This window comes from Streptopelia decaocto, assembly GCF_964273445.1.
Source record: "Streptopelia decaocto genome assembly, chromosome: 4".
Lineage (NCBI taxonomy): Eukaryota > Metazoa > Chordata > Aves > Columbiformes > Columbidae > Streptopelia > Streptopelia decaocto.
In genome coordinates this window covers 14752165-14778297 of record NC_138658.1, presented here as the reverse complement: position 1 = coordinate 14778297, position 26133 = coordinate 14752165, and the positions used below count along the sequence as shown (strand labels likewise).

General features: G+C 36.8%; 1 protein-coding gene across 4 annotated transcripts in view; it reads right to left on the bottom strand.

Moving 5' to 3' along the window:
- The window catches only part of INTU (inturned planar cell polarity protein), a 53077-nt gene that overhangs the window by 8017 nt on the left and 18927 nt on the right, over positions 1-26133 (bottom strand). For all 4 annotated transcript variants that reach the window (XR_014183947.1, XM_082051488.1, XM_082051487.1 and 1 more), the window contains exons 3-9: positions 22255-22340; positions 15545-15748; positions 10706-10824; positions 8148-8237; positions 7521-7598; positions 6237-6426; positions 1175-1228 (exon numbers count right to left, since the gene is read on the bottom strand). Coding sequence is in view for 3 of the 4 variants with exons in the window: in XM_082051488.1 (XP_081907614.1) it covers positions 1175-1228; positions 6237-6426; positions 7521-7598; positions 8148-8237; positions 10706-10824; positions 15545-15748; positions 22255-22340 (821 nt within the window). In the remaining variant the exon portion in view is untranslated. The remainder of the gene's footprint in view (positions 1-1174; positions 1229-6236; positions 6427-7520; positions 7599-8147; positions 8238-10705; positions 10825-15544; positions 15749-22254; positions 22341-26133) is intronic.

The following is a 26133-nucleotide window of genomic DNA, read 5'->3' as shown; positions in this document are numbered from 1 at the left end:
TTCTAATGACCTTCAGCTCAAAAGGACAGATTTCCTATTCAGTTATCTGTCCATAGACTATTTTGTTACATTTTGCCAATTCTCAGAGCTGTTAAGAGCACAGCAGCTGAAGCACGACTGTTGACACCAGAGGCCCCCCTAGAGCAAAACTTCCAAGGCAAAGCATTTTTTTCCCAGGATTTGATATTTTACCCAAAATATACCCATTCATTCAATCTCTTAATTTAGACACCCAGTGCTGCTCTCAGATTAGTGACACTAACTTTAGGTGGATATAGTGTATTTTAAATTAAGTGGGTGTGATCAATTTCCATGCAATAAACTACAACTTTTTAACATCGCTTTCTATAAATAACTATGCAGTTTGATTAGTACAGCGATTCTTTTTTTTATTCTTTTGAAAGATGGACTATATGTCTGTCTGCTTTGTATTTTAGGTTTTAAGAATCATTACGTATCTTTTTAAATTAAGAATATGTACGTCCTAAATTGTTGTGCTAAATATGTGATCAAACACGTTACCTTTATGCCCAATTATAAATATACCTATAAAAAATACAATTTAAAAATAGCTGTTCTGGAGCATGAGTTTAAGAAAGCTGAAGTAAAACTGAAATTTCAATATGTTTACATCCCACTGTCCTATACAGCACAGTAAAGTGCATGCACAGCAAGTGATACTTAAGTAAATTACTATCTTCTCGTTTAGCAGGAGAAAAAAATATGTATAACTTGTAATTGCTTTCTGTAAACTGGAAAATTAACTTCTCTGTGCTCCATAGAAGTTTTCAGGTTCACAATTGCTCAGGAAGGAGACAGTTATCTACATGGAAAAAAGAAATGTACCAACAAACAGCTATGTTGAAGTTAGGGTATCTTTGTAGACATCCCATGAATTTAAATTACTGTAAATCATGGGTTTTCAGTGACTAATCCTATGAGATCATAATATAGTTGTAATGTTAACCACAGAGAGAAATTCAGGATAAACAGAATGGGTAAAATGGAGCTATCTTAAAACAAGAATAATACAGTACACCTTTGCTTTGACTCTCATTTGATTAAAAAAAAAGTAGATATTTGGAATTAGCACTTTCTTAAACTACTGAATACGACACCAAGGCAAAGAGACACTGTGCAATGCAAACAGCAAAAGTAAAAGAAAACCATTTACCAGCTCTGCAAAATCAGCTGCTTCCAGGTCACTCAGTACTGTGTCAATTTCAATCTAAAATATTTAAACAATACATTTTAATAGACATTTCTAACACATTAACTTACAGTAATCACATTGTTTACTCTATCTTGCTAGTCTTGGAAGATTAGGATTAATGAGTATAAAGAGGCCAGATAAAAATTTGCACCTACTTTTTAGGAGTAATATCAAATATCGACAACACATCAGTTCATCAGATTAAATAAAAATCCTTCTTAATTGCCACGTATTTCCCTCTTCTTTGAAACTGTAAAACTCCTGTGCTTGTTTGCGTCCTGAACCCAGTGTTTTGTATAAAGGAGATGTCGCTCTTTGAGCCTGCTTTAAAACATGAGGGCTCGAGACTACCCCTTGCAGGCTGGAGACAACTCTGAGATCTGGCAAGCTATTGTATCCAACTGAGTTATTAGAAAAATCTTGTTCACAATGGATTTAGTTTTTGTCTCTATGGAAATTGCCCAAACTTTCTCACACATTATTTTTGTTCTACTGAAACTGCTTTAAGCTTGCACATTTCTCTCACTACAAGAGCTGTTCATTAATGTCAGTTTTGCTAAAAATGCTTTTCTTTAAAGAACATGGTACTTGCCACAGATGTTCACTGCATAGATGTGCTAATTAATGAAAAGAACCTAAACTCTATCACAAAAACTTCTTGGGCTGTATTAACAGGCTGCCTCTGATTAAAATACAGACAGTTTTTCAGACAGGGAAATGTCAGCAAGGCTGTTGGCAGTCAAACACGGATCAATCTCTCAGCTTTTCCCCAGTTAAAATTTAAATGGCTTTCTGCCCAAAAAGAACAGACATTTTTAGTTTTATATGCTTTATAGAATATAAAGATCTTCACCAATACTTAACCGGAAGTTTCTTTTGCAACATTTTTTTTTCTGTAAAATGTGGATGATCTAAGACAATTTTGGAAAGCAACATCCTTATCGTAAGTAAGAACTGCGTTGTTACCTAAATCTCTTTAAAACCTACAATTTTACAAGAAAGAAACAACCTGCAACCTAAACTAGAGACCAAAGCATAATAGAGTCTCTCCACAGAAACTTGAGAGAAAGTAAAAGAAGCAAGCATGGAGGGGGAAAAAAAAAGATCACTAAATAGTACAAGAAAAAAAAAAGTCATTTCCTGGATAAGAAAAAACCATCCAACAACAGTTAGAGGCGCACTAGGTTGTATTTCAAACATACATTAGGTTGCTGACTGATCATATTCTACAACGCCGTGTTGCACAAATGTTTTATTCCCTTCACTTACGGACCATGATTTTGCAAACAAGCAGACGGGTGTGTTACAGCACCATGCGTGTACCTTGACATTTTTCACCTGGATAGCAGATTTAGCTCTGGGGTTATGGCATGAAAGCAACTTTTCTGAGACACTCCATAACTATGTACTTGTGTAGCTTAAAACATATCTAACAGGGTGTTCATACACACAGATTATAAAAGTAGAAGTCTGATTAAAATTGTTGCAAACACACGGCCTCACGCACATTTAGCAAAAATGTATCTAGACACGTACTATGGGGCAAGGTGGAAAGAACTAAATTATCAGACCACTACTAAACATAAAGAAGACAAAATTCATATAACATAGAAAGGAGAAAGAAGGCCACACCAGCAAAGACAAATCTGTTTGGTATGATATGCAAACAACCCTTCCTATGTTACGGAAAATAAATTCCTAGTTGCAGAATTGAAAATATTAAAAAATAAAAATCACAAAGGCACCACCGAATCCTAGATTTGCTAATGTTCAAAAGGATGGAAAATGAAAATGTAGTGAATCTTTATTTTATCGGCTTCAGGCCCTAAAGTGAAATGGCTGAAAATGTAAGGGGCCTACTGTGCCTTAGGACAATGCCTGATATCTAATACTTTGTGAATAAAGGACAATATATAAACTATTACCAAATCACAATTTAAGTATAGGCACTCAATGGAAAGCTATCATCTTAACTGGAATCATATATATTGGAGTTTTTATGTTATATGTAAAATGATTGCACTAAATAGAAAAAGAGGTCCAATTTTAAAATATGTCTCATTAAAGGCCAGCAGATTTAAATAGTAATTAGCTACTTATTAATGTGTTTAGCTCCTTGAATGATACTGCATTTCACTAAATACCTGCAGTGTAGATAGTCTTTATGTGAGCTAGTCCTTTCTTTTCAGGTTCTCTTCATAGTTAATGCGGATGAAGCCACTGGAGTCCTAAGGTGTAATTCATCTAATACTAAAGTAAACAACTGAAGTTGAGCAGTTAAAGTGCCAGATTTTCTCCATTAAATAACAGGAAGAGTTCAGGATTAGCACCTCAGCTGTAGTCACTTATGGTACAGCTCTAAAAGAAGGCGAGATGGATGCCGCCCCGAGCTGCTACCGATTCAGTCAAGTGAAGAAACCTCATTTTGCCTCATTTTTACCTTTGTTTTTCTGGGAGGCTAAAAACCTAATTAGGAAAGAAAACCTCTACAGTATTAAAAAAACAAACATTAATAAAACCTAGAAGGGTGTAACAACTAACACTGATGAGATTACAGAACTTAGAAGAAATTAAAAAAGCCTGGAGAGAGCCAGGGTACTTAGTACTGCTTGAATTTTTGCTTTAGTGGTCTACGAAATAATTTCTTGTGGGTGCTTTATCTATGTGGGCTGTACCATCTTCCAAGAATAGCTTTTCATTTAAGAAAACAGAGAAAATAGGAGTAGGTTTAAAGAAATAAAATAGGAGAGCTTTCATCAACTCTGTGCCACACTAAAGTCTCAGGTCTTCCTGATAAAAAATGAACAGCAATAATTTCATGATCACCATGCCTTGAAAGTAACACATTGACTTCCATACTTCCAGTATAACTGAAAGTAAAGCAGAAGGTGCAGCTAGCAAGCCCCAGGTATCTACACCTGACGGTCCTGTCAGATCAAAACATGATCTAGCAATGCTTTACATGGAACACATAACCCTTAGGCACTGACGCTAAATCGCTTCATAACAAACTGTAACAGGAAAACAGAGAAATAAATCAGAAACTACAAGCTTTTTGAAGGAGAAAAGGAAGTCGTCTGGTTTGTTTCTAAACAAATGAATACATCATTGTGTTAATAAAGAATACATTTGACACAATAATTAACAAAAAAAATACCCAGAGGGGTTTAAAAACAAAAGACTGAGTGAAAGATGATCTGGATACAAAACAACAAAAAAAACATACAAGAAAAAACATTTCAGAGGATCTTTCTTTACATGAGACACAATTATCAGTTTTTGTCTTAAATATAAGTTCATAACAGTTTTCCCCTACATTCTCTGAGGATTGCATCCTATTCACTTCGCAGAACTTACTCCATTGATAAAAGCTGTTAAAATCGGTTGTCTGGCACTACTGTGCAGCACAGCTGGGACTTGCTCAGCGTGCAGAGCCAAGCTCTGCTGGAACTGTGTCACAGGATCTGCCACTCGGAGAACTCCTCTCGCAGACAGCGTTTCGCATAATTCAAACAACTCAGTTTTCATTTTGAGTAATGCAAATGAATATATGATTTCAAATAATACCATAATTTTCTGAATAAATGAGATGTGTTAGTCCTACAACTCCACTGCTGAGATCTCATTGGGATTGTTTTCTCTTGGACAAAAATCATTAGAATTGTTTCAAATTGGAGAAATACCACCTTTATGTAATTTGGTCTAATAACATCAATTCTATAGCGTGTATGAAAAACCACTTCAGAGAAGACTTGGCAAGGATCATGCATCACACGTATAAAGTCTATTATTTTTATTTAAAAATATTCTAAGTAATTATCCAATGATTCCTACTTTAGCTTCCTCAAGTAATGAAAACGAGGTTTAAGACTCAAAGCTGTAATTCTGTTTACTGTGATCTAGCTTTTCTCTTACAACTGCTTAAAGCAGAACTCAGTTTCTCATTGGGAATTAACCAGACACAGTGAAATGGTGTCATACAAATGATACATGGGTATTTATTTTGATTCTGCAACAGCCATTTATAACTCTCCTAAATTACAAGTTACATATGGGCTTCTGGAGTAGTATTTTATACCTAGAAAAAACTGTTAAATGGCCCAAATCAAACATAAAGGCCAACAGCATCCTGGCTTGTATCAGGAATAGTGTGGCCAGCAGGACTAGAGAAGTGATTGTGCCACTGTACTCGGCACAGGTGAGACCACACCTGGAATCCTGTGTTCAGTTTTGGGCCCCTCATCATAAGAAGGACAAATAATGGAGTGCAGAGGAAGCAGCAAAGCTGGTGAGGGGCCTGGAGCACAAGTCTGATGAGGAGTGGTTGAGGGAACTGGGGCTGTTCAGCCTGGAGAAAAGGAGGCTGAGGGGAGACCTTATTGCTGCCTACAACTACCTGAGGTTGTAGCATGGAGGGTGCTGGCCTCTCCTCCCAAGTAACAAGTGACAGGACAAGAGGAAATGGCCTCAAGTTGCACCATGGGAGGTTTAGATTGGATATCGGGAAAAAATTCTTCCTGGAAAGGGTTGTCAGACATTGGAACAGGCTGCCCAGGGCAGTGGTGGAGTCACCATCCCTGAAGGGGTTTAAAAGGCGTTTAGACGAGGGACACAGTTTAGTGCTAGAGTTAGGTTAGGTTATGGTTGGACTTGATGATCCTGAGGGTCTCTTCCAACTGAAATGATTCTATGATTCTATGATAAAGCAACATAGATGGGGCTGTCTTCCCTACTGCATATGCTAGTTGTTATAGATGTGTGTGTATATATATATATTTTTTTTTTAAATTTCTTTGTCATCATGTGTTCTTCCCAAATATCCCTAAAGTCACAAACTACACTCATAGTATCAATCTGTTCCTTGTTGGAATGACTGTGCAGTTCCAAACTTAAATCAAGGATCCTGTAAGAAAACGGGTGGTTTGGGATACATAAACTACACAATAACAACAGAAGATCTCTGCATCAGTTTTATGGTCTCTCATACACGAGTTGTTCCAGAGAGATATGGAGGTGACATTACCTTGATCTCCTGAGGCAGCGTCAGCCAGCGCAGGCCCGGGAGGTTGTCTAAGAATAAGGCGCTGCAGGCTTCATAGTGCTGCGTGCTGGGGCTGGCACTGGGGTTGAGTCTTGCAGGCTGAAGCGCACGCTGGAAGAACAGGTTGAAAAAATGATCCAGGCGAGAAACATTTTCCACCTGGCAAAAAGCACTGAACAAACATGAACTCCAAGTTAGAATAACATCGAGAAACTTGCAGCTTGTTTATATAACCCTCTGTGCTATACAAGTCTCTTTACAGCATGAGACTACGTTTGGATTTTTTTTCTAACATTCATTTTAAATATGAGAAAAACCCAGCGGGCTAATATCCAGGCAGTACCTACAAAGAAAAAACTGCCTTGCTGCCAGCAGTTTAGTGTAATAGCAGATGTCTCACAGCAACTTACGATGAGACAATCATCAGCTTCATCCTTTTGGAAATTAAGGTTACTCTTTGCTTTAGTAATTTATTTAGCTATTTTGCGTGTTATAGATCATCTTATTTTCTTCAGAAGATATAAGAAAGCACTCTACTATTCCAAATGGTCTCCTCTACTTCTATTAAAATCAAGTAGTTTATCCCTCACATTCAAAGCTAAGCTTTTTCTGAGATGCATTTAAACAGCTGCAGATATTAGAAGTAAAGTTACTCTTTGCCATGAATTGACATAAAAAACTTCGTAAGAAAAAGATAAGGTCTGACATTAAGTGAGATTGTTCTTTCTAGAAACTTTTATGCTGTTCAGCACAGAAAAATGAATATTAGGCTTTTCTCTATGGCGTACACACTTTAACCCTGAATTCAATGCAAGCATATGGATAAACCTACCTTGGCAATTTTATTTAGGTTACAGTCAGACTGAAAATTTTCTGGGAGATTTCCAAATGCAGAGACTGACAGACACTGTGCCAAATAAAGTTGAGAAGTCTGGATTGTTTATTTTATTAAAAATATAACACTGATTCATATGTATGTCTTACAAACAGTGCTTTAACACAAAGGATAACAATTGCAGAGTCCTGTTTGCATCTAAAGTGACCAACATTATGTTAATGATTTAACCTAATCAAGGACAAAGCTTTCTGAAGTAACAGACTGTTTAAAAGGAGTCTTACTAGTGGCAAGAACAGAATTCTGGCTATTTTTTTGGAAAGGACCGTGCAAAGAAATTCCACCTAAACATTAAAAATGAATGCTACCAGTTGTCTTTTGCAGTGAGGAATGAAAAATTAGCGACTGAAAATAGTTTTGAAAGAACTCACCTGTCTAAAGAGCTATACATAAATTTCAAGGTCCTGACAACGTCTTCAATCATGTTCTTCAGCTGAGCAAGTGGCACACTAAAAAATAAAATTCAAATGTAAACCTATGTTTGTAACATCTTTACTACGAATAAGAATAGGCATCTTCTGAAGAGCTGTATTCTTATACAGTGATATATTACAAACAAAAAATTCTTCATCGGACTGTATGAGATATTTCCTTTGAGTGACTTGCCCATGATGACACAGACAGTAGGAAAGCTGGGGACAAAACAACCCCCTTCCTCCTAGAACACATAAATATGTAATACTACTGCTGTTATTCAGTAGTCTCTAACCAGGACTTGACTTTACTGTTTTCTAGCATACACATATATCTAAAGGGAGTAAGGTGTCATTAGATCTCAGAGGAAATAAAAAAGAAATTGTAACAATGTATATAAAAGATGTGAACAAAGTCCATCAAAAAGTGGGATTACAAGTATAGAAAGTAGTTGTAGTAAAAAGAGTACTTTGTAAGCCCTCCCTTTCTTATTTTTTTGATAGGGGGAGAGTACAATTTGAGGACACATAATAGGAAATAAAATAGAATTTAAAGGAAAATAATTCATTATATTTGAAACTCACTTTTCTTCAGGAAGGCCGATCACAAGCAACTTGTCAGACTCTTTCCAGTAAACAACTTGAACCAGTTTTTCACATAAGAAAAGGGAGGAACTGGAAAATTGAACCAGAAGTACTTCTGTTAACACTATGAAGTTATAAAACACCATTGAAAGAATAATTTATATGTGTTTTACATGCAAAGTCTTATGCTCATGTAAAATAACATTGTACGCAACTGGGCTGGGTAATTATATGTATTACAGAACTCAAAGACTCCCTGATTTCTATTCCAAACAAAAGATCAGATCACACCATTAGTAACAGTATCTTCAAGTATACAAATACATAGGACGAACAACTGCTACTGAAGCACCACAGTCTTCCTCTGAATCAGTCAGATGCTCTTTAAAGGTTTTCCTGGCATTATACCTGCGGAGCTTTCAACACAAGCAACTCCAAAAATGAATGCCATTTGAGATCACAGGGAGGCAACTGGAGGTACTAATGAAGGTTGTGAATGTAGTAATCACTCACAAAATCCTTTTAAAAGACCCCGCACACATGCTTTGGAAACAAGCCCAAGAGGTATCTGAACATACTGCCTGAGTGACAAACATAAGCTTGAACTCTGATGCTATCATCCTGTATAAAAAACTGCTCCATGAAGCTCAGCAATCCCAGAAAGACACAGAAAACTTTCATCTGAACCACAGGGTGGATTAGAACATGAAACAGGATTAGACCCAGTGTTCTACTTAGCAATAAACCATACATTATGCACCAGATTATCATATTAAATATACTGGTTGCTGCTAAAACAAAGGCCTGTAAGTATCTCCAATACTAAATTCATAACAAGACCCCACCTTTCTTATTATCACATTAGAAATTTTAAATAACAAGATGACACTGCTGCAAAGTGAAAGAAGAGCAACTTCAGTTTATGCTTGAAATATTCAAGAATTTACTTTATAGGATAGAGCTCCATTACTGATTCACTCATACTATAAAATTGATGGTACTGAATAAATCAATAGTATAATTTCATTAGTTATGAAATACCTTAGTATTTCCACAGGTCACCAGAAAAGCTTTATCCTTTGAGTAACCAAAAGTGCTTTCCAAACAAACCAAGTTGTATATTTATAATGCAATTAACTACAAGGAAATAAACATCCCCATCCCAAAAGATAAACAGTACTTGTACAGACACAGTAAGCATAATTTACTCTGCTGACAGAAAAAGCTACACAGCAGAGCTAGGGTCTGTCCTGGTTTTGGAAGAGCTGAGACAGTCCACAGAGATCAGAAGTGCTTTTATATTTTTAGAACTCAAAAAAACGTGAAATTGAGAAGCTAACAGGAAAGGTCTATGTTATCATGGATTTCTGTATAGATCTTCTGATGCATAAGCATTTAACACATTTCACTAGTAATTAATGTGGCACTGCATTAAAATACTGCTATATCGTGTTTGCTACCTGTTGCTAAAAGTCAATCGGCATTCTTGTTGATCAATACATCAGTAACATGACTTTTAGTAACTTACTAATTAGAAAGTTATAAACATGGTTAAAGCACAGTGTTGCAGTCAAAGTAACAGGATACCAACAAGTCTGAGACAAAAAATAAAAGAAAAGAAACAAATGTAAACAAAAGTGAATTCACCAGTACTAATTTTCTGATAAACAACAATATTCAAAATCACTTCAAGAACTGCTTTAAGGAAAAATGTATCAGTGGAAAACCGAACCTAAATCTATTAAACAGGCTTTATGAGTAATTCCTTATTATCATCAATCTGTTCACTCCTACAGTATTGTTCGCACTCTCTATTCTTGGGCTTGCAATCCTACTTATATTTGGCTTTTTTTATACCAAATCCAGGTCTTGTGTCTGACACACAAGGCACGGTTGTGCAGAAGAGAATCTTGCCTGAGACCACCAAAAGGTGTAAACTGATATACTAATTCTCAATGGAAAGAAGTAGTCTGAAACTGAGAAATGATACTTGCTCTTCACTTCTAATTATTCTAATAATCTACTTTAAATATTCAATAATATCTTGACATATCTCCACTATCTCTACACTGCTCCAAAAGGAGTCATTTTTATGAGACTTTTTACTAGAGTCCTAGTCTGTGGGTACAACAATCTTTTGGGGTTGCATATTAAATGTTAATTTTAAAGTAGGAGGCACTCATGAATTTAAGTAAATTACATTTAATCTTTTTAAAAATTTTTAAAAAATTTGATTGAGGCTGTTGTAGAATTTCCAATCTGCTGTCCCAGTTTATATAAGGATGTTTTAAGACATCTAAGAAGGGATCTAAAAACATTTTCACAGAACTGAAAATCCTAGTCATTGCCAGCCATGACAAAGTAGTTACCCTAAGTCCACGTACATCCAGACTGACCAGTCCAACTGCGGCATGCTGTCCTAGTTAAAATATTACTGCCTAAGAGGAAGAGTTGCTCTTGTTTTCTCTAGAACTTGATGCATGACCCATGTGTATTTTTCTGTACACGTATGTGTAAAATAATAAAGTAATAATACATTACATTTCAAATACTTTTACCTGATAATCTGGGTACCAGTAACACTTTCCACTATGTCAGACAGTGTGAGAAATATTCCTCTTACACTTTTCAGTTTTTGGGATGCTTCTGATTTGGGATACTGATAAAGAATTTCTTGCTGTGAAGAAAGTTCACTGTTAGTTAAGCGAAGGAAAACCAAAACCAAAAATCACAAACCCACAGAAAACAAGATAACATTTTTTTTCCTTCTTCTTTCTTTCTTTCTTTCTCTCTTTCTTTCTTTCTCTCTTTCTTTCTTTCTTTCTTTTTATTTAAACATGAGAGCTTTTATTATATATTTTTGCATGGCATCAAAGCAAGCAGTGGTCTGCACAGGTATGCTGGAAAGTTCTAAAACACACATGAATGATTACAAGTTTAACATGTCTATTTTATAAAAAAGTAGGACTTATTTAGAAACATTATTATATGGAGAAACATAGTATTACAAACATTACGGGCACTGCATTTTACAGCTTGAAGTGCACTTAACAAATCTGATTCCAAGAGATAGTTAATATTTGTATGTTTCTGTCAGTATTTTCATTGTGATTTAGGAGCCATGTTGTCCATCAAACATGCAACTCTTGAAAACCAACAATATGAAAACTCCCACATCTCTGTATAATCCCACCTAATTGCTTTACATGAGTAGCATAAAAGATAACTGAGGTATATACTGAAATAACATATACACCATTTAACAACTTTATCACTACTGATCTTCAGTTTCAAGATGACTTCTTTAAGAGTATGCTGACACAGACGGTCAGAAGCTTGGTGACAAATACTTGTGACAATTATTTTTCTTTTTCTAAGCAGTTCTTTAAAATAATTTTTATGTAAGCATTTTCGAAAACGATACATTAATTACTTCATCAACCTAACAATGTAGTAATAATCAAACATATGATTCCATGCATTTATTGCTTTCTGCCAAATCATGATGGGCCAGAAATAATCCATGTCATATTAAGCATGTCCAGTGCAAAGAGCATACTAAATCATCTTTCTACACAAACAAAAGAAACACAGATGTGATTAACTTTTCCTATTTATGTCACTAACCGCATCCAGCCCATGCCAACAGCCATTAGAAGATTTTCCTTCATCACTACTGAAAGAATGCAAAGTTTGATTACAAAAGGACCTGGCAAACTCTTAATTCTTGTCCACTTTAATTAGCTGTATTTTCAAATACTCATTACTGACAAGGATTTTCTATTTTTCTTGAATCAATCCCTCAGCTGGAAAAAGCCCTGCCATTTTCTAATTACAACACTACAAAGGGTGAGAAAGAGCCTTTTTTTCTCCTCACTATGAACTGGGGCCTTTACACAAAATTCATTTGCGAATTATCTGTACACTTTCCCAGGGAAGGAAAAGATAACTGTAAAAAAAGGTCATCACTGCATCATATATTTATTAATGAGTTAGCAAGGTTCAGCACATTACACCATACAAGATCAACTGTCTTCACAGAAGGGCAAAAAGTTCATAAGCCAATGACAATGCAATTAATAAATGAGAAGTAGCTCATTTCTTAAGGAGTATAAACCCTGTCTCAACCCAAAAAACCCAAACCTGGACAGAGTATCTAAACTAACAGAATATCAAACAGCTTCCAATTTTTGACCTGTTTCTGAGCCTAAACAACAACAACGAAAACCACCACCACCAAAAAAACAACCCAACAAACCAAACCAAGCCAACAAAAAAAAGAGACAGAGTACAGTCAGGAGAACATAGGAAGTGGTTAAAAGAAATTGTGTCAAAACGGTGCCAACCTGCTAAACACCTATAATCTTCAGAGTGCACTGATGCTTTACATTGCACCTTACATAAATTAAAAAACAAACAGTAGATGGAAAGACAACTATGAATTGTTAAAGATTAGTTCAGAAGTTACAAAACCAGGGAGAAGTGCCACAGAAGTCCAAGTCAGCATCTGTTTGCACCAAGCTATCACAGCAGCTGCTCAGTAGTATCTGCAGAACACATGCCTCCAGTAACAAAACCATGAACAAAGAATATTAACATTATTCCTTTTAAAACAAGGTATGGCCAAAATAATTTCAAACAGAGGAAGAAGTTACAGTGTTACACTGGTACAAATAACATATGTTATAATGGTATACGTACCTTGAGCAAAAACATAAGAGAGACAAGCCCGACCTTACTCACTGAAACCATTACCATATGGGACACTCCCCACATGCACCCACACATCCTACATTCTTTCTAGTACCACTTTATCATTGAGTAGATACAGCGTACAAGTCTTAGAGCTCATTAATTCTGTTTTTGCGTGCCAAAAGCTCCCAAGTGGAAGAATTAGTTACTAGTTCTAGTTGCCATTGTTGTTGTGGGTGTGATCTGCATACCATGGCTCCTCTGGATATGGGTAAAGAAGCTTCATAAAGGACCATTATATTTTTACTGTGCAATATGGCATAGGTATGTAGTAACTTCAGCACTGATTTGAAGTACTACTGTAAACCAAATCTAGAACAGTGTATCTACAAGATAATTGTCATTTACTGTTCATCAAGTTAAAGACAAATGCCTTGAAGAAGGCAGCATTCTTTTTTTAGGAAACATTATAAAGAACTTGATTACACCAGCAAAGCATCTCTCAACATTAGAGACTATTTGGGGCTGCATAACTGCCAAGACTTCTCAGGAAACATTTCTTCCATGGTGTGAAGGGAGAACAAGTGCATTTCAATTCCTCTTTTACCTCTGCCCAACATTCAGGGTTAATCCTGTTTCTTGGGAGAGTGTAAAGAAATCATGGGGCAAGAAAGCAGTACTCCATTTACTCTGAAGTGCAGGAATTGCAATTAGGTATTTGCATGTCTATTCATCTACTAACAGAGGAGCCAGAGCCCCTAAAATATTTTTTAATACTTTTTTATATTTCAAAAAGCTTACTTACGTGACCAAGAAAACACCGGTCTTTAAGTCTACAGCAATTGTCCATAGCTGTTCTATGCATATAACATAGTAGTCTTGGACTACAAACTTAGAAGTGAAGAAAAAAAGAACCATTTGCAGTATGTAAGTGAACTTTGATAAAGCATCTTAAGTTTATTTAATTCACAGTTAAATTAGCTCTTTTCCTTTTTGTTATAGGGAAATAAAGCAGAAAAATACTGGAGTATTTTTTGTTTTAATAGGAGCAGCTTCAGGGTGGCGAAAAAACATAGAATGACTTTGCCAAGTTGCAACACTATAAAAATAATTATAAGAGACACTTGTATAAAGTAATTTCTGCTGAAGGTACCTCTCATTAAAAATTTTAGTACCTTAAACAGGACTGTTAGGAACTGCAAACCAAAGCTTACAGTGTTAGTATCTTGCTGAAATACACAATGAAGCATCCATTCCCTTAAAAATATTGTGTTAAAAGAGCATGATTTATATTGCAAAGTCACATACTCCAGAGTTATGAAGTACTGGATTTATGTCTGCCTAGTAAGTCTTAATTGTATTATCTGTCTGTCTTGTCCTCTGTAGACAGGCACCTTTCAGAAAAAGTGTAACAGTTCAAGACAACATCATGCTGTGTATTTACAAAAGGACCAAATTAAAGTTGCACAAGTAGCCGTAAGTGTAATTTCCTGGATTTCAAGCACTTAACTCTTCAAACTTCATAACATTTTTAGTGATATTATGATACCAGGTAATTTTCTAGGGTTCTCCTCCCCAGCCCTGTGTCTAGAACTCCACTATGTGTAGCTGTAACACTTATTCTCTATTACACAGCACCAACAGAGAAATACAGACTTCTATCACTTGAAAAATAGTACCCCAAAAATAGAGACATCTCAGAGAAAGGGTGGAGCACTGACTGGATCTAAGGATTAATTCCAGAGGAGAGAAAGCAAACTGTCTTTCTTCTATTCTCCACTCCATCACTGTCTTACCATCCTGCTCTCTGGGGACTGTCAAAACTTGTGCTTCATTTGATGTCTCCACATCACAGATAATATAGATCACTGGGGCGCTATGCTAAATCTAAGGGGAATTTACAGAAGGGGAAAAGGCTAATTTTCCAAATGTCTGTTCCTAACAAGTCCACTGTGGCCATTCGTCATTTTCAGATCAGGGAAGAGGCCAAACTGATCCCTCCACACTGTTCTGTATCTTCCCAGCATCCTCAGTGGAGCATTTGTAGCTATGGCTACATCACGAACAACATCTAAACAAACTTACAATGGGTAATATGTACTCTGGCAAAATTCTTCTGAAGAACACAAAAAACAAAGAGATGTGAAAGAAAACTTTACTGGACAAAAGAAAAGTTCTTCAGTAGCTCAAAAATGTTGCCCAAGCAAGAATCGAGACCGCAAAGAGCAGATGTGAAGAGTCCTCTGAGAAAAGACACATTAGCATTTCAAAACAGGAGGGGCCAGATGGATCATGTGCATGGGCTGCACACGGCTCCCGCTGGGCAAAAACTTTTTTGACTAGGCTGATTTCATAGTTGGAGTTTGAGAGGCATATTGAAAACATCACTGTGAGCAGCTGAGAGACAATAACGAACTTTAAATTTTCCTCTGCTTTGTCTGTTAACACCTCTAACCTGCTCTTTTTACATAAAGCCTTTCAGCAGCACTGAAGTGATTTCAAGTCCAGTTAGTTAGTCAGCAGTGACACTAACTTTTTTTTTCCTGGAACTGCAGACCTTATTTCTGTGAAAATGGACATTTTACAGACTATCCACTATTCAATGACTAGCAAGATTTTTTAATTTTATTTTTAAACATCAAAAGGCATAGCAGTTGCTGTTTTAAGTTGTTACCTTTCACCTTCAGTTTTAGTTAGCCACATACCTCATCCTTCGATGTTTCAGAGTCCAGTTTCAGTGTGAGGAACATGACAATATGAGGCAGGTCTTGTATAGCTTGTTGAAGGTCAGTACTGTCTTCTCCCCACAGGAGCCGAACCAGATTGTTCATACTCGACTGTGTCTGTTTATACCTTTGCTGAGAAGTTCCTTCAGGCTCAAACATTGATGTTTCAAATGTAAGTTTAACCTATTAAGATAATTATTGTGACAATGAGGCTGTATTTACAATTATGTTCTAGTATCAGATGAAACAGATGCAGTCTGAGCCCTTTAAGAGATAAAATTCAGCTTTACTGGCAAAGATGTAAGCATTCAAAAATTTCTGTTCTTTCAAGAAAACCAGCTATATATTCAGCATTGCATAACCATCTATTATTAAGGACAAAGCCAGCTATTACATGCTCTATGAACCATGTAAGTAAGCATGTGGTTTCGTGTGTTTTCATACTTCATTCTTACGGTTTTGAGAATGGAAATGTACACTTACTGCTCTGAGTTTGTTTGAACACAAAACCTATTGCCACGTTTTTGAAACATACACACCATTTGACTTATTTCAAAATGTCAGCACTTTCATAAGTACATATCCTCAAGGTTCTTTCATGTGCATTTCTTTGCTTTTCGAAATGTGCTGACAGATACATTTGCACAGGAATATCGACTTACATTAGACTGCAAAAGTTTGTTAATTTGTAACACTCAGTAACAATGCTTTTTTTAAGCTGCCAACATTTTCACTGTTAACTGTTTTTTTTTTAAATGTAAAGTCAGCAAATAAGATTTTCATTTTCGTATTTCACAATTGTAGTAGCAAGAAGCACAAAAATTGTTTACATCACTTGTGTGCTGTCTTCAGAAGAAAAAATAATGAAACCACTGACAGAGCAGTCCCTCTTAAAAAATAGCTTAGATTATTAAGCTTACTTCGGATAGTGTTATTTTTTCCCCCAATACAACAAAAACAAGGAGTTTTAGGATAAATGCGTATTTCCTGGCTCACAAGCAACACAAAATCCAAACCTGGTGTGGAAATATACTTCACAATTTGCTTTATAAACCTCTTTTTTATGAGCACTGCCTTACAAAAAATATTTTAGTTGTTCCAGCAGTGAGGAGAGATTATTGTCTTCTGCGAATGAACACTTCATCCTAAGTATGAAAGAAGGATATGTGAGAAATACCTGGCTATAGACTGGGCATAAAATTGTAATTTCCAAAGAGAAATTTTTCTTGCATGATACCTTAGTTTTTGTCATTGTTCAACGTGACCTAAAATGTATCAATCTGGACTAAGCAAGAGCACTCTCAGGTCCCTCTTTCATATGTTTTGACTCAAGACTGATTGCTTGCCTTAAAGTATCCTTGACATGCCTATTGACGGGCAAGTTCTAAACATAATACATCACAGCAAATCCTGCTTCTCTTTAAAGTCAGTGACAGTTTAGCCTAATGATTGATTCAACAAAACAGGTTTTTATTTTCCCAGTTGCAATAAATTTGAAAAGCCTAGGCAGAGGTAATTTACACATTTAAATATAGATTATTTATATTTTGTAATTGTGTATATACGTACTTCTGGAGCACCTTTCTTATGAAGAGAGACAGAGAGAGCTGGGTCTGTTCAGCCTGGAGAAGAGAAGGCTGAGAGGGCATCTCATCAATGTTTCTAAATATCTCAAGGGTGGGTGTCAAGAGGCTTGCAGTGGTTCCCAATGACAGGATGAGGGGCAATAGGCACAGACTGAAGCACAGGAGGTTGCATTTGAATTTGAGGAGAAACTTCTTTACTTTGAGGGTGCCAGACCCCTGGAACAGGCTGCCCAGAGAGGCTGTGGAGTCTCCTTTTCTGGAGACATTCAAGACCCACCTGGACACATTCCTGTGTGATCTGCTCTGGTGGACCTGGTTTAGTGGGTGGGTTGGACTAGATGATCTCCAGAGGCCCCTTCCAACCCCAGCCATTCTGTGATTCTGTGATTAAAGAGAGGCGTGCCAGCAAAAAATAATGATGCTTTAAAACACCCATTGCCTGTCAAATTAGATCAGAAAGAAGTGCCATCATCAGCTCTTCCAGCTACAACATTTATGTCACTGGCTGCTGCCTTCCCATTCCTGTCTTCTCCCTCCTGCCAGTTCTCATTAATCTTTTCCTCTCCTATTTTGGCTGCTATCAGCTTTTTTTCTCCTTTCCTTTGCCATTCTCTGGAACAGCATTGCATTCAATCCTGCTCTCCAGCCATGTGCTACCACTTTCTTTTCTGACAGTAACTCATGTGTTGCTCTCTCCTCATCATTTCAGTTTCAATTCATACACTGCATATTAACAGGACTCCAGGAGCAGAAACACCCAGCTAAGCAGCAGTGGCTTTTTAAGACGTAGTAACTTGATGGTTTACAGTTTAGTAGATGTATGTTTTCTCCTCTGGTATTCTGTGACTCAGTTCTCTTTCTTTGTCACACCATCTGCATGTATTTCAGATGCCCTGTTTAACTTCTTGCACGGTTCCTCAAGGCTCAATAGTTATTTCTCCTAACTTCTACTACAGCTTGTCTGTGGACACTTATTCATGACACTTAGGCTAGAGTCTCTACACTAACAATGCACAGATGTAATTCTTGCTGCAGTCTTTTAGTCTCTTAGTTTAAAAATAAAAAGACCTCACTCTCTCTTGTCACAGAGACACAACAGTATGGCCCTCCAAGCAAGAGCTCAAAACCAGCTGAGCCCAAACAGAACTTTAACTCTCCCTCCTCCTGTGGGCATCCGTGCTGCCTCCTGCATCCCCGTGGGCGATACCGCACCGCTCGGATGTGATGTCACTGTATTTTGAAAAAGGTCCCTCCCCACAATTTGACCACAAGTCCAAGTAACACCACAAAACATGACATTTTCTGTTCCTCTCTACTTTTGTCCAAATTCTAATATAATTCCCACATTTTTTTAAAAAATTACTGTGGAAAAGACCAAATAGGCTGGAAAATGCTGTAATAGAAAATGATCAATACACTAAACAGCTACATACCCTAAAAAATTTATGTTGTTTTCGTGGAGAAGAAACAAATCTTCATCCTGAGCAGCGCACAGGATCTGATTAGATACATGACTCTGAAGAACACTTTTGTAAATACTGACTAGGAAATCTTTCACAGCTTTGATTCTATTTCTCTTAATCAGTCCAATGCATAGCAGAAAACACAAAAGGAAATGAAACAAAGAATGGGAAAAGCACTGAAAACACTACTATTCCACACTATAAATATACAGCATACACACATTCTCAATACTTAAAACAGTTCATTCACCCTGCAAGAAGACAATGATGAAGGTGACAATAACAGCAAACTATGAAGCACACAGATGGGGATTTTTCTAATTAGGAAAGATGTGACAGAAGTGGAACATGACATAGCTCTCCAAAGTTGTGGAATGATAAGAGTAAGACACAGACAGTTAACTACTCCTCATAACACAGGAACCTGGGGGTATGAAATGCACTGTGTCAGAAGGCAGTTGGAAACACAAACAAATGTAACACTCAAATCAGTTCTGTAAATCACTGCTACAGGATGCTGTGGAGATCAAAGGAATTTTAAGAACTAGATTAAAAAAGGAGAAGGTACAAAACCTGTAAGTGCCCCAACGAGTCCCTAGCTATTAACTGCTAGAAGATTAAAAGTGTGATGGGAAGGTCACTCTGTATTTTATTTGTTTCTTAATACTCTTTACTTAAAAATTCGTCAGTGTGAGAAATAGAAAATATTGCTGTTGTACTTCTGGTGTGACCTAGAAAGTCGTGATTTTTGTTTGTCTGCAAGAAAGCTCTATGCCTTAGAATATGGATTTTATTATACACAAAGCTGGTAGCACTGCCTGCCATTTCCTGTTGTTAGTCTCTGTTTTCCATTTGCTTAACGTTTGCACAACTGTAAGTGAAAAATTCAGGCTAAAATTTCTGAATATCTGCCTCAGGCTGAATATTATGTGAAATTTTGGGGTAAAATGGTTCTACTACTTCTGAGTATCAAGATAAGGAAAAGTATACTCTTCTAGCATATCCATCCTCCTCTTCCTATTCAGTCTTCTCTGTCTTGTGGAGTTAGGAAACAGCAGCTATTTTGACTATAGAAATACAAAATTGTATAGACTGCAGAATATAATTTCCTCATACTATCTCAAGCTTTGATTGAGGGGTATGCTTTGGCCTGTCACATTCAGTGACTGCTGTAAAATTTCTAAATGAGATGTCCAGTGCTTTAATCAGAATTGGGACATTAGCTTACCAGGTGACATGCAGGCACCCAAAAAAAAAAAAAAAAAAAAAAAAGATTGATGTAGCATTTGTACTTTTATTGCTCAATAAATACACTAAACTAGCCCTTACATGCCTTGGAGCTAGTTTCCCTAAACTGAGGTAAGGAAAGCAAAATTCTGGAAATAAAATCTAGTAATGAGAGACATTATGCCACATGCTGCAAATGAGAAAATCTAGGTAGTTTTTGAAACTCCTTCCAGTAATTTTTAACATTGAACCCAGAAGAGCAGTGACAGCTTATGTAAATAACTTGTGACTATGGTAAAATGGCTTTAAACTGCATCTTTTTTTGATATTTTGCAATGAATGAGACTACACTAACAATCTTGCTTGTGTAATAGCTGTCTTTATTACTAAATCTCAGAAACAACCAGCTTCTTTCTTCAGCAGCATGAACAGTGTTCTACACTGCAACAAACCCACAACTCTGTACTTGAATTCTCCACTGGTTTATTTCAGCAATCACTCTTCTGGCTTGACTCAAACTGCACACTAAAAAGGGAATAATTGCACTTTAATAAAAGGCTTTGGAAAGCCAACACGACAAACAGCTACACATTTCAAGTAATCTCTGTCTGCTCAATAGATTTACTGAGAATGTAAGCATTAATGTTTCATTAAAATTAACTACTATGTATAATGGGTTGCATTGCATTTTAGCAACAAGTAATACATATACTCTAATATACCAAGGATACAATTAAATAAACTATATAATCTCTGCTTTTTAAATCATTCTGTTTTTAATAACAGTTGCAGCAACTCCATATTTGGTCAAAGACAGGCAAGACAAGGTTTTTCTACCATGGAGCTCTGCCAATATCTGACCACAAGTCTGGTAGCTTAGGCTCGCTTCATACTGTCAGATATCTTGGAAAGCTTCCTGAACTGACAAACGAGCGCCCAGTCTCACTGTAGCTGCAGATATAGTTCTACAGCCACTTATGCTACATAACTTGCAAACAGAAGGATGTTTAACCAAACCCGAAGATTTCTACTTCTTTTTATCTCTGGACAGTAAAGCATTTCTATTATTATCACCTCGTATATTCTAACTGAAGAAAAACTACCTAGAGGTTACAGACATACTGTAATTTTAACCTGCTCCGTCTCATATCTATAAAGTTGCAACTTTTACTTTGTCTTCCTGTCTATTAGTTATTTGTCTTCCTATTCTATTCGTTATTTAATTCTTCATTATAGCTAGAAGAGAAGATAGGTGCAGCAGGTTGGGGGGGAGAGACATTACTCATTCACGTAATATTTTTTTTTAATCAGTATTTATTATTGACTTCTGTCAACCTTCATCACTGTTCAGTTTTGAAAGGTCTTAAATGTATTTAATCTAAAAGCTTTAAAAGACTTGAGAACTAATTTTTCTATTTAAAGATGAAAGTGGCATCAACTTCTCCAGTTAAGTGCTCTTAAATATCTTTAATAGCACTACTTGTTTATTCAGGCTTCTTTTTACTCTCTTGTGGTTTGGAAGCCTCCTTTATATTGATGAAGATATAATTATTTTGTTTAAGTATTTCCATACCAAATATTAGTGTTTTAAAAACAGTACCTAACAAAAAAGCCACTACTATTCTGTGGATGACATATTTATTTTTAAGCGCGGTATCAATGTCTTGTTTAATACATGCTATTGGTAGATTGCACGCCTCCAGTCCTTTTACCCACCAGCAGCAAGGCAACACATTACATACCCTGTCCTTCATTTGCCGAGATCGGTGTTCCAAATAACAACTCTCAAAGCAACAATATTTGCCACCTTTTCTCGTAACTACAACTATCACTGGTTAAAAGTATCACTGTGCATGTCTCAAAGGAGTTACCTCCCTGTATTCAACAAGTAATTGATTTTGATGCAAGTGGTAACATAATAATGAGCTTGTTTTCTGAGCAGGAAAAGTCATGAAACTTGATTTTCCACGTAGGTACATACTAGTTCTCGTAAACATGAATACTCAGAATTCTGCAAGCATAGAATACCTTGATTTTCACACTGGGCAAAAAAAACAGGTGTTACGGTTAGTCTAAACCTACAAGTATGCCACCTCTTGCACAATGTTGCGTGTGCTTTCTTACTCTGGCTGATGACGAACAGAACATCAAACAGCTGGACTGCACCTCATGTCCCTTAATGGGAAACTGGCTTGAGTCACTTATTTGCAGCTATTTTCACAAAACTTAACAGAATTAAACTCTGAAATTTCTACTCTCAGTTTTAACTGAAGTCAGCTAATGCATTCAAAAAGTAGATAGGAAAGTTCTAAGAAAAAAAACACCTAAGTTCTCTTTCCTAAGGAAAAAAAATGCTAGAAACAATATTTATTTTTTATAGAGGACATTTAGAATAAATGTTCAACTACTGTACCTGCATAGGACCTGGAATGCAAGACAAAACCCTTTCTATGTTTTCAGAATTCACATCAACATCATTTACAGCAACCAGAGCATCTCCTGGAAATAAAACAGACAAAAGCATAATGAAAGTAATACACCACAGTGTAAAGTCAAACAGTGTTTTGTTTGAAAAGGGAATATGGCATTCAAACAATCATAAGTGTCTTTTTGTTACATTTAAATAGATGGTTTCTACATGCAACATTTACTGTGTTTAGAAACATCCATTTATTACCTCAATGCTTTTAAGGCCTCACTGCTATGCTTGTATCATTTTACAAAAATAACTGTCAAAGCATCTTCCCCCCCATGCAGGCTTATACCACTCTTGTTACTTGATCAGAAAACCCAACAACTTCACCAATTAAGTTACGCCCAAGAAGTATTATTTTTTTCCTCCAAAGCCACCTCTGCTCACTTGCCAGTCCTCCTCCACTGCTCCCTGTTTTGATGTAAACCCTGCTGTTTCCAAAAGCACTCCAAAACTCCCTCCTCTGTAGCAGCTGACAAGCTCTAGGGCCATCACTTACACAAGAGGTTTGAAGCGTTGGCTGCACCTAATTATGGGAGAATCTCAGCAGCCCTGGGCCCCTCTGTCTGAAGCAGCCCTGGCAGTTACCGCGCACCTCGGTAACTCAGTTCACTAAATTGACAGAAACCCATTCACTCTTCCGGCAGCTGATCTTTGTAACCCAGAGACTTGATTAAACAAGCACTAGAATTGGCAAAAGGGAGACAGGGATTGTGCAAACAGAATGTAACAGGCTTTGGACACCCTTATTTTGTGGTATTGAGAGTCAGAGTTTGGCTTAGCTCCTTGTGAAATGTCACTTTTCTTCTTTCTTTTTTTTTTTTTTAATAAATCACAGCTACCTCATCCCTATGCCTCCCTTGTCTGTCAAGCCACATCATGATTTAGTCCTTTCTCTTCCATGCCTTGCCGACCGCTGTGGCTTCTTACTTAGCACTCTTCATGCTTTTAGCTGCCAGATCTTCCTGCCTAACCACATCTTGCACTTTCTGTCTTCCCATTATTGGAAATGGGGATAAAAAAAAACAGGATCTCATAGAAAGTCTTTAACTGCAAATGTAAAAGGTTTGAAAAATTAAAGGCACTAGTTACAAAAGCAAACAGAACCAAATTAGAGCTTGCAAACTTAAAATAGATATTGAAATTTAAAGTACAAAAATCAAACTGGGACTTCTGTCTGAAGTGAGGGGAAAATATTCTAGAGAAGTATACCAGTAATAATTAGTTGATAACCTCTGCCTCAAAAAGATGCATATGTAAGCATGGAGTGTGTAAGAAGGATAAAAGAGACCAAAGGAAAAAAAAACAAGCCTGTGAAGTTAGAAAACATAAAATAACACCAAAAGATAAAACCACTTAAATCTGGCAAAAGGAATAGAAATAGAAATTGAAAAGTAAAAATAGAAGGTTTTTTGGCCATTCATCTACTTAAAAAAAACCAAAACAACAACAAAAAAAACAACAGAAAAGGCAGAAGCAGCAGTAGATATTTCAGGTATGATAGTGGGAGACTAAATCACCCCAAATAATTTATTATTTAAGCTGTCAATTTAGAACATCAGCCCAAGATGTAAAGTGTGATTTTAGGTTAAACCTAAGTCAGAAGAACTGTCACTAAAAGCTTAGTCCTTCATGTTTTCTCTAATGTCAACATCAAAAACTGGAAGCACTTTTCAGTATAAAAGAAACACAGTATCACAGAGGAAAAAAACCCAATAAATATTACTGGAACAACAGAGATATAATGGAATTAAATAGTATATTCATTCTCAAGAAAGCAGTTAAGTAACTCAAAACATGAAAAAGACAAATACAACACCTGGATATGTTAGGAAATGCATTCCCTTTGAATGTAGGTGAGTAATAATAGGAGCTGACAGGATCCTGTCCAGAGCACTCCTTACAATTCTATTCACCTGTGCTCAAGAAAAGTGAAATCAAATGAGATCAGATACATAGAAGTGATACTGCAGTGACCATGGGAAATGGAGAACCCCTTTATGTTGGTTGAAGGTGAGGTGAGTAAAGGTTAGGTCTGAAAGCAGCTAGAGTAGAAATCACAAGGTTCTGTAGTCTCAAAGAATTTCTATAAAGCTTTCCAATAATGCCATCTAGGGCAAAATAGCTAAGATGACATAATGTAAATTTATGAAAAGAACTGTATGAGTTGACTGCCAGTGGCACCAGAATATAGGACTGGATGGTTTATTAGGTGCTTTCCGGAGCCCAGTGTTCACGTCAGAGTAGCAAAACAGGCCTTATTTTCTACTTGATTTGCTTTGGTGTCACTTTCAGTTGTCTCTGCTTTCTGTCCTATTGGGTGAAAAACCTGATTAGTTTACAGCTTCTATCTTCTGTCTGTAGAAAGGGAATAAAAGAAATTAGCTTCTTATTTAACACTGAAAGTGACTTGATTCCCAGGTCATTCTTATTCCTTACGGGCATGAACTGAAAATACCAAACCTGCTCTGGAACAGCAAATGGAAAATCAAGCCCAATTTTGCTTAAGCTACACAAAGACTCCATTAAAAAAGTACCTCCACATCCTCTTAATACTAGCATTATAAAAAGTGTAACATGTAGTATGAGACACTAAATAAATGACTGAAAAAAAAACAGAAAAAATGATTGACTGAGGTACTAGGTTTTCTTTCGGCCTAGCTACTATTGAGCTTTTTTTTTCCTAAGGAAATGAGGCTTTTACATTTGTACCATGAATAGCTTTGATCTCATTACTAAATTTCAGCCAAAGCTGGAAGAGAAGGCACAAGTCATGTTACATGCTACAAGTTCTCTTAATGGGCTGTTGGATAGAGAAGCCCCTTCTGTTCTCCTTCCCTGTCCCACCCCAGGTGAAGCTGCACCCTGAGCTCACCCCCTGTCCTATGGGTGCTCCAGGCAGCACAGGGCAGTTCAGAATCAGACACAGCAAACCCGGACTTGTCCAAAAAGCTGTCAGAGGGCAGCAGAGGGAATGGTGGTGTAAGAGCACTATGAGGCATCCCCTGTATGGAGAAAGGCGTGAGGGGAAGAATTCTGGGACTGGCACAGCAACACTATGTGCATATAATGTAAATTCAGAGATAGCTGGACAGTTCACTACTTCCTCTGTTCACAAGGTTTTTTATTATTTGTATCTACATTTCTCTCTCATCACACTTAGGTGAGCCTTATTGAGAAAACTGAAATAAACCAGCGTGTCCCTCACAGCTGCTGCTGCACTTGCAGGGCTCAGGGAATTACATCAATTCCAGAGCACACTGAGCAGGCTAGAAGCTGCAATCATGATACCCATCCTTTTTTCTTGCACCAGGACATGTGAAAAGCCATCAGAGGCAGCATTACAGCAGTGTTCAACTACAACTGCAGTAGAGAAATCCTCAGCCAGCTAGTAGCAGCAGTGCTCATCACTCTTTCAGGCAGAGTAAAGAGATTAGAAAAAGGACATGGATTTGTAGCAAATGTGCATGTTAGTAAAGCTATATTTTAAGTCCTGACTTGGCAACAAAAATGTACTCAACTGCAGAAACAGAGCGCTGAACAACTGTAAGGTCCAGCATAGATTTCAAGTTTTCTAAGGAGAAGACTTGCTCAGCACAAACTAGTAATAACATGGTGATAATAATAACATGCATAGAGACACAGATTCTCCTTTTCTTTAGTATGCATGAGAATCTAGTAAAGACAACAGAATCTGAAAGTTTAGAAGAATTCTGACAGTTTATAATTATTTCTATCTTCTACCTTGTTAATACCATCAAATATGACTGGAATTCTTCCCAGGTACTAGGTCAACTGCTTAAAATTGGTGTAAAACAC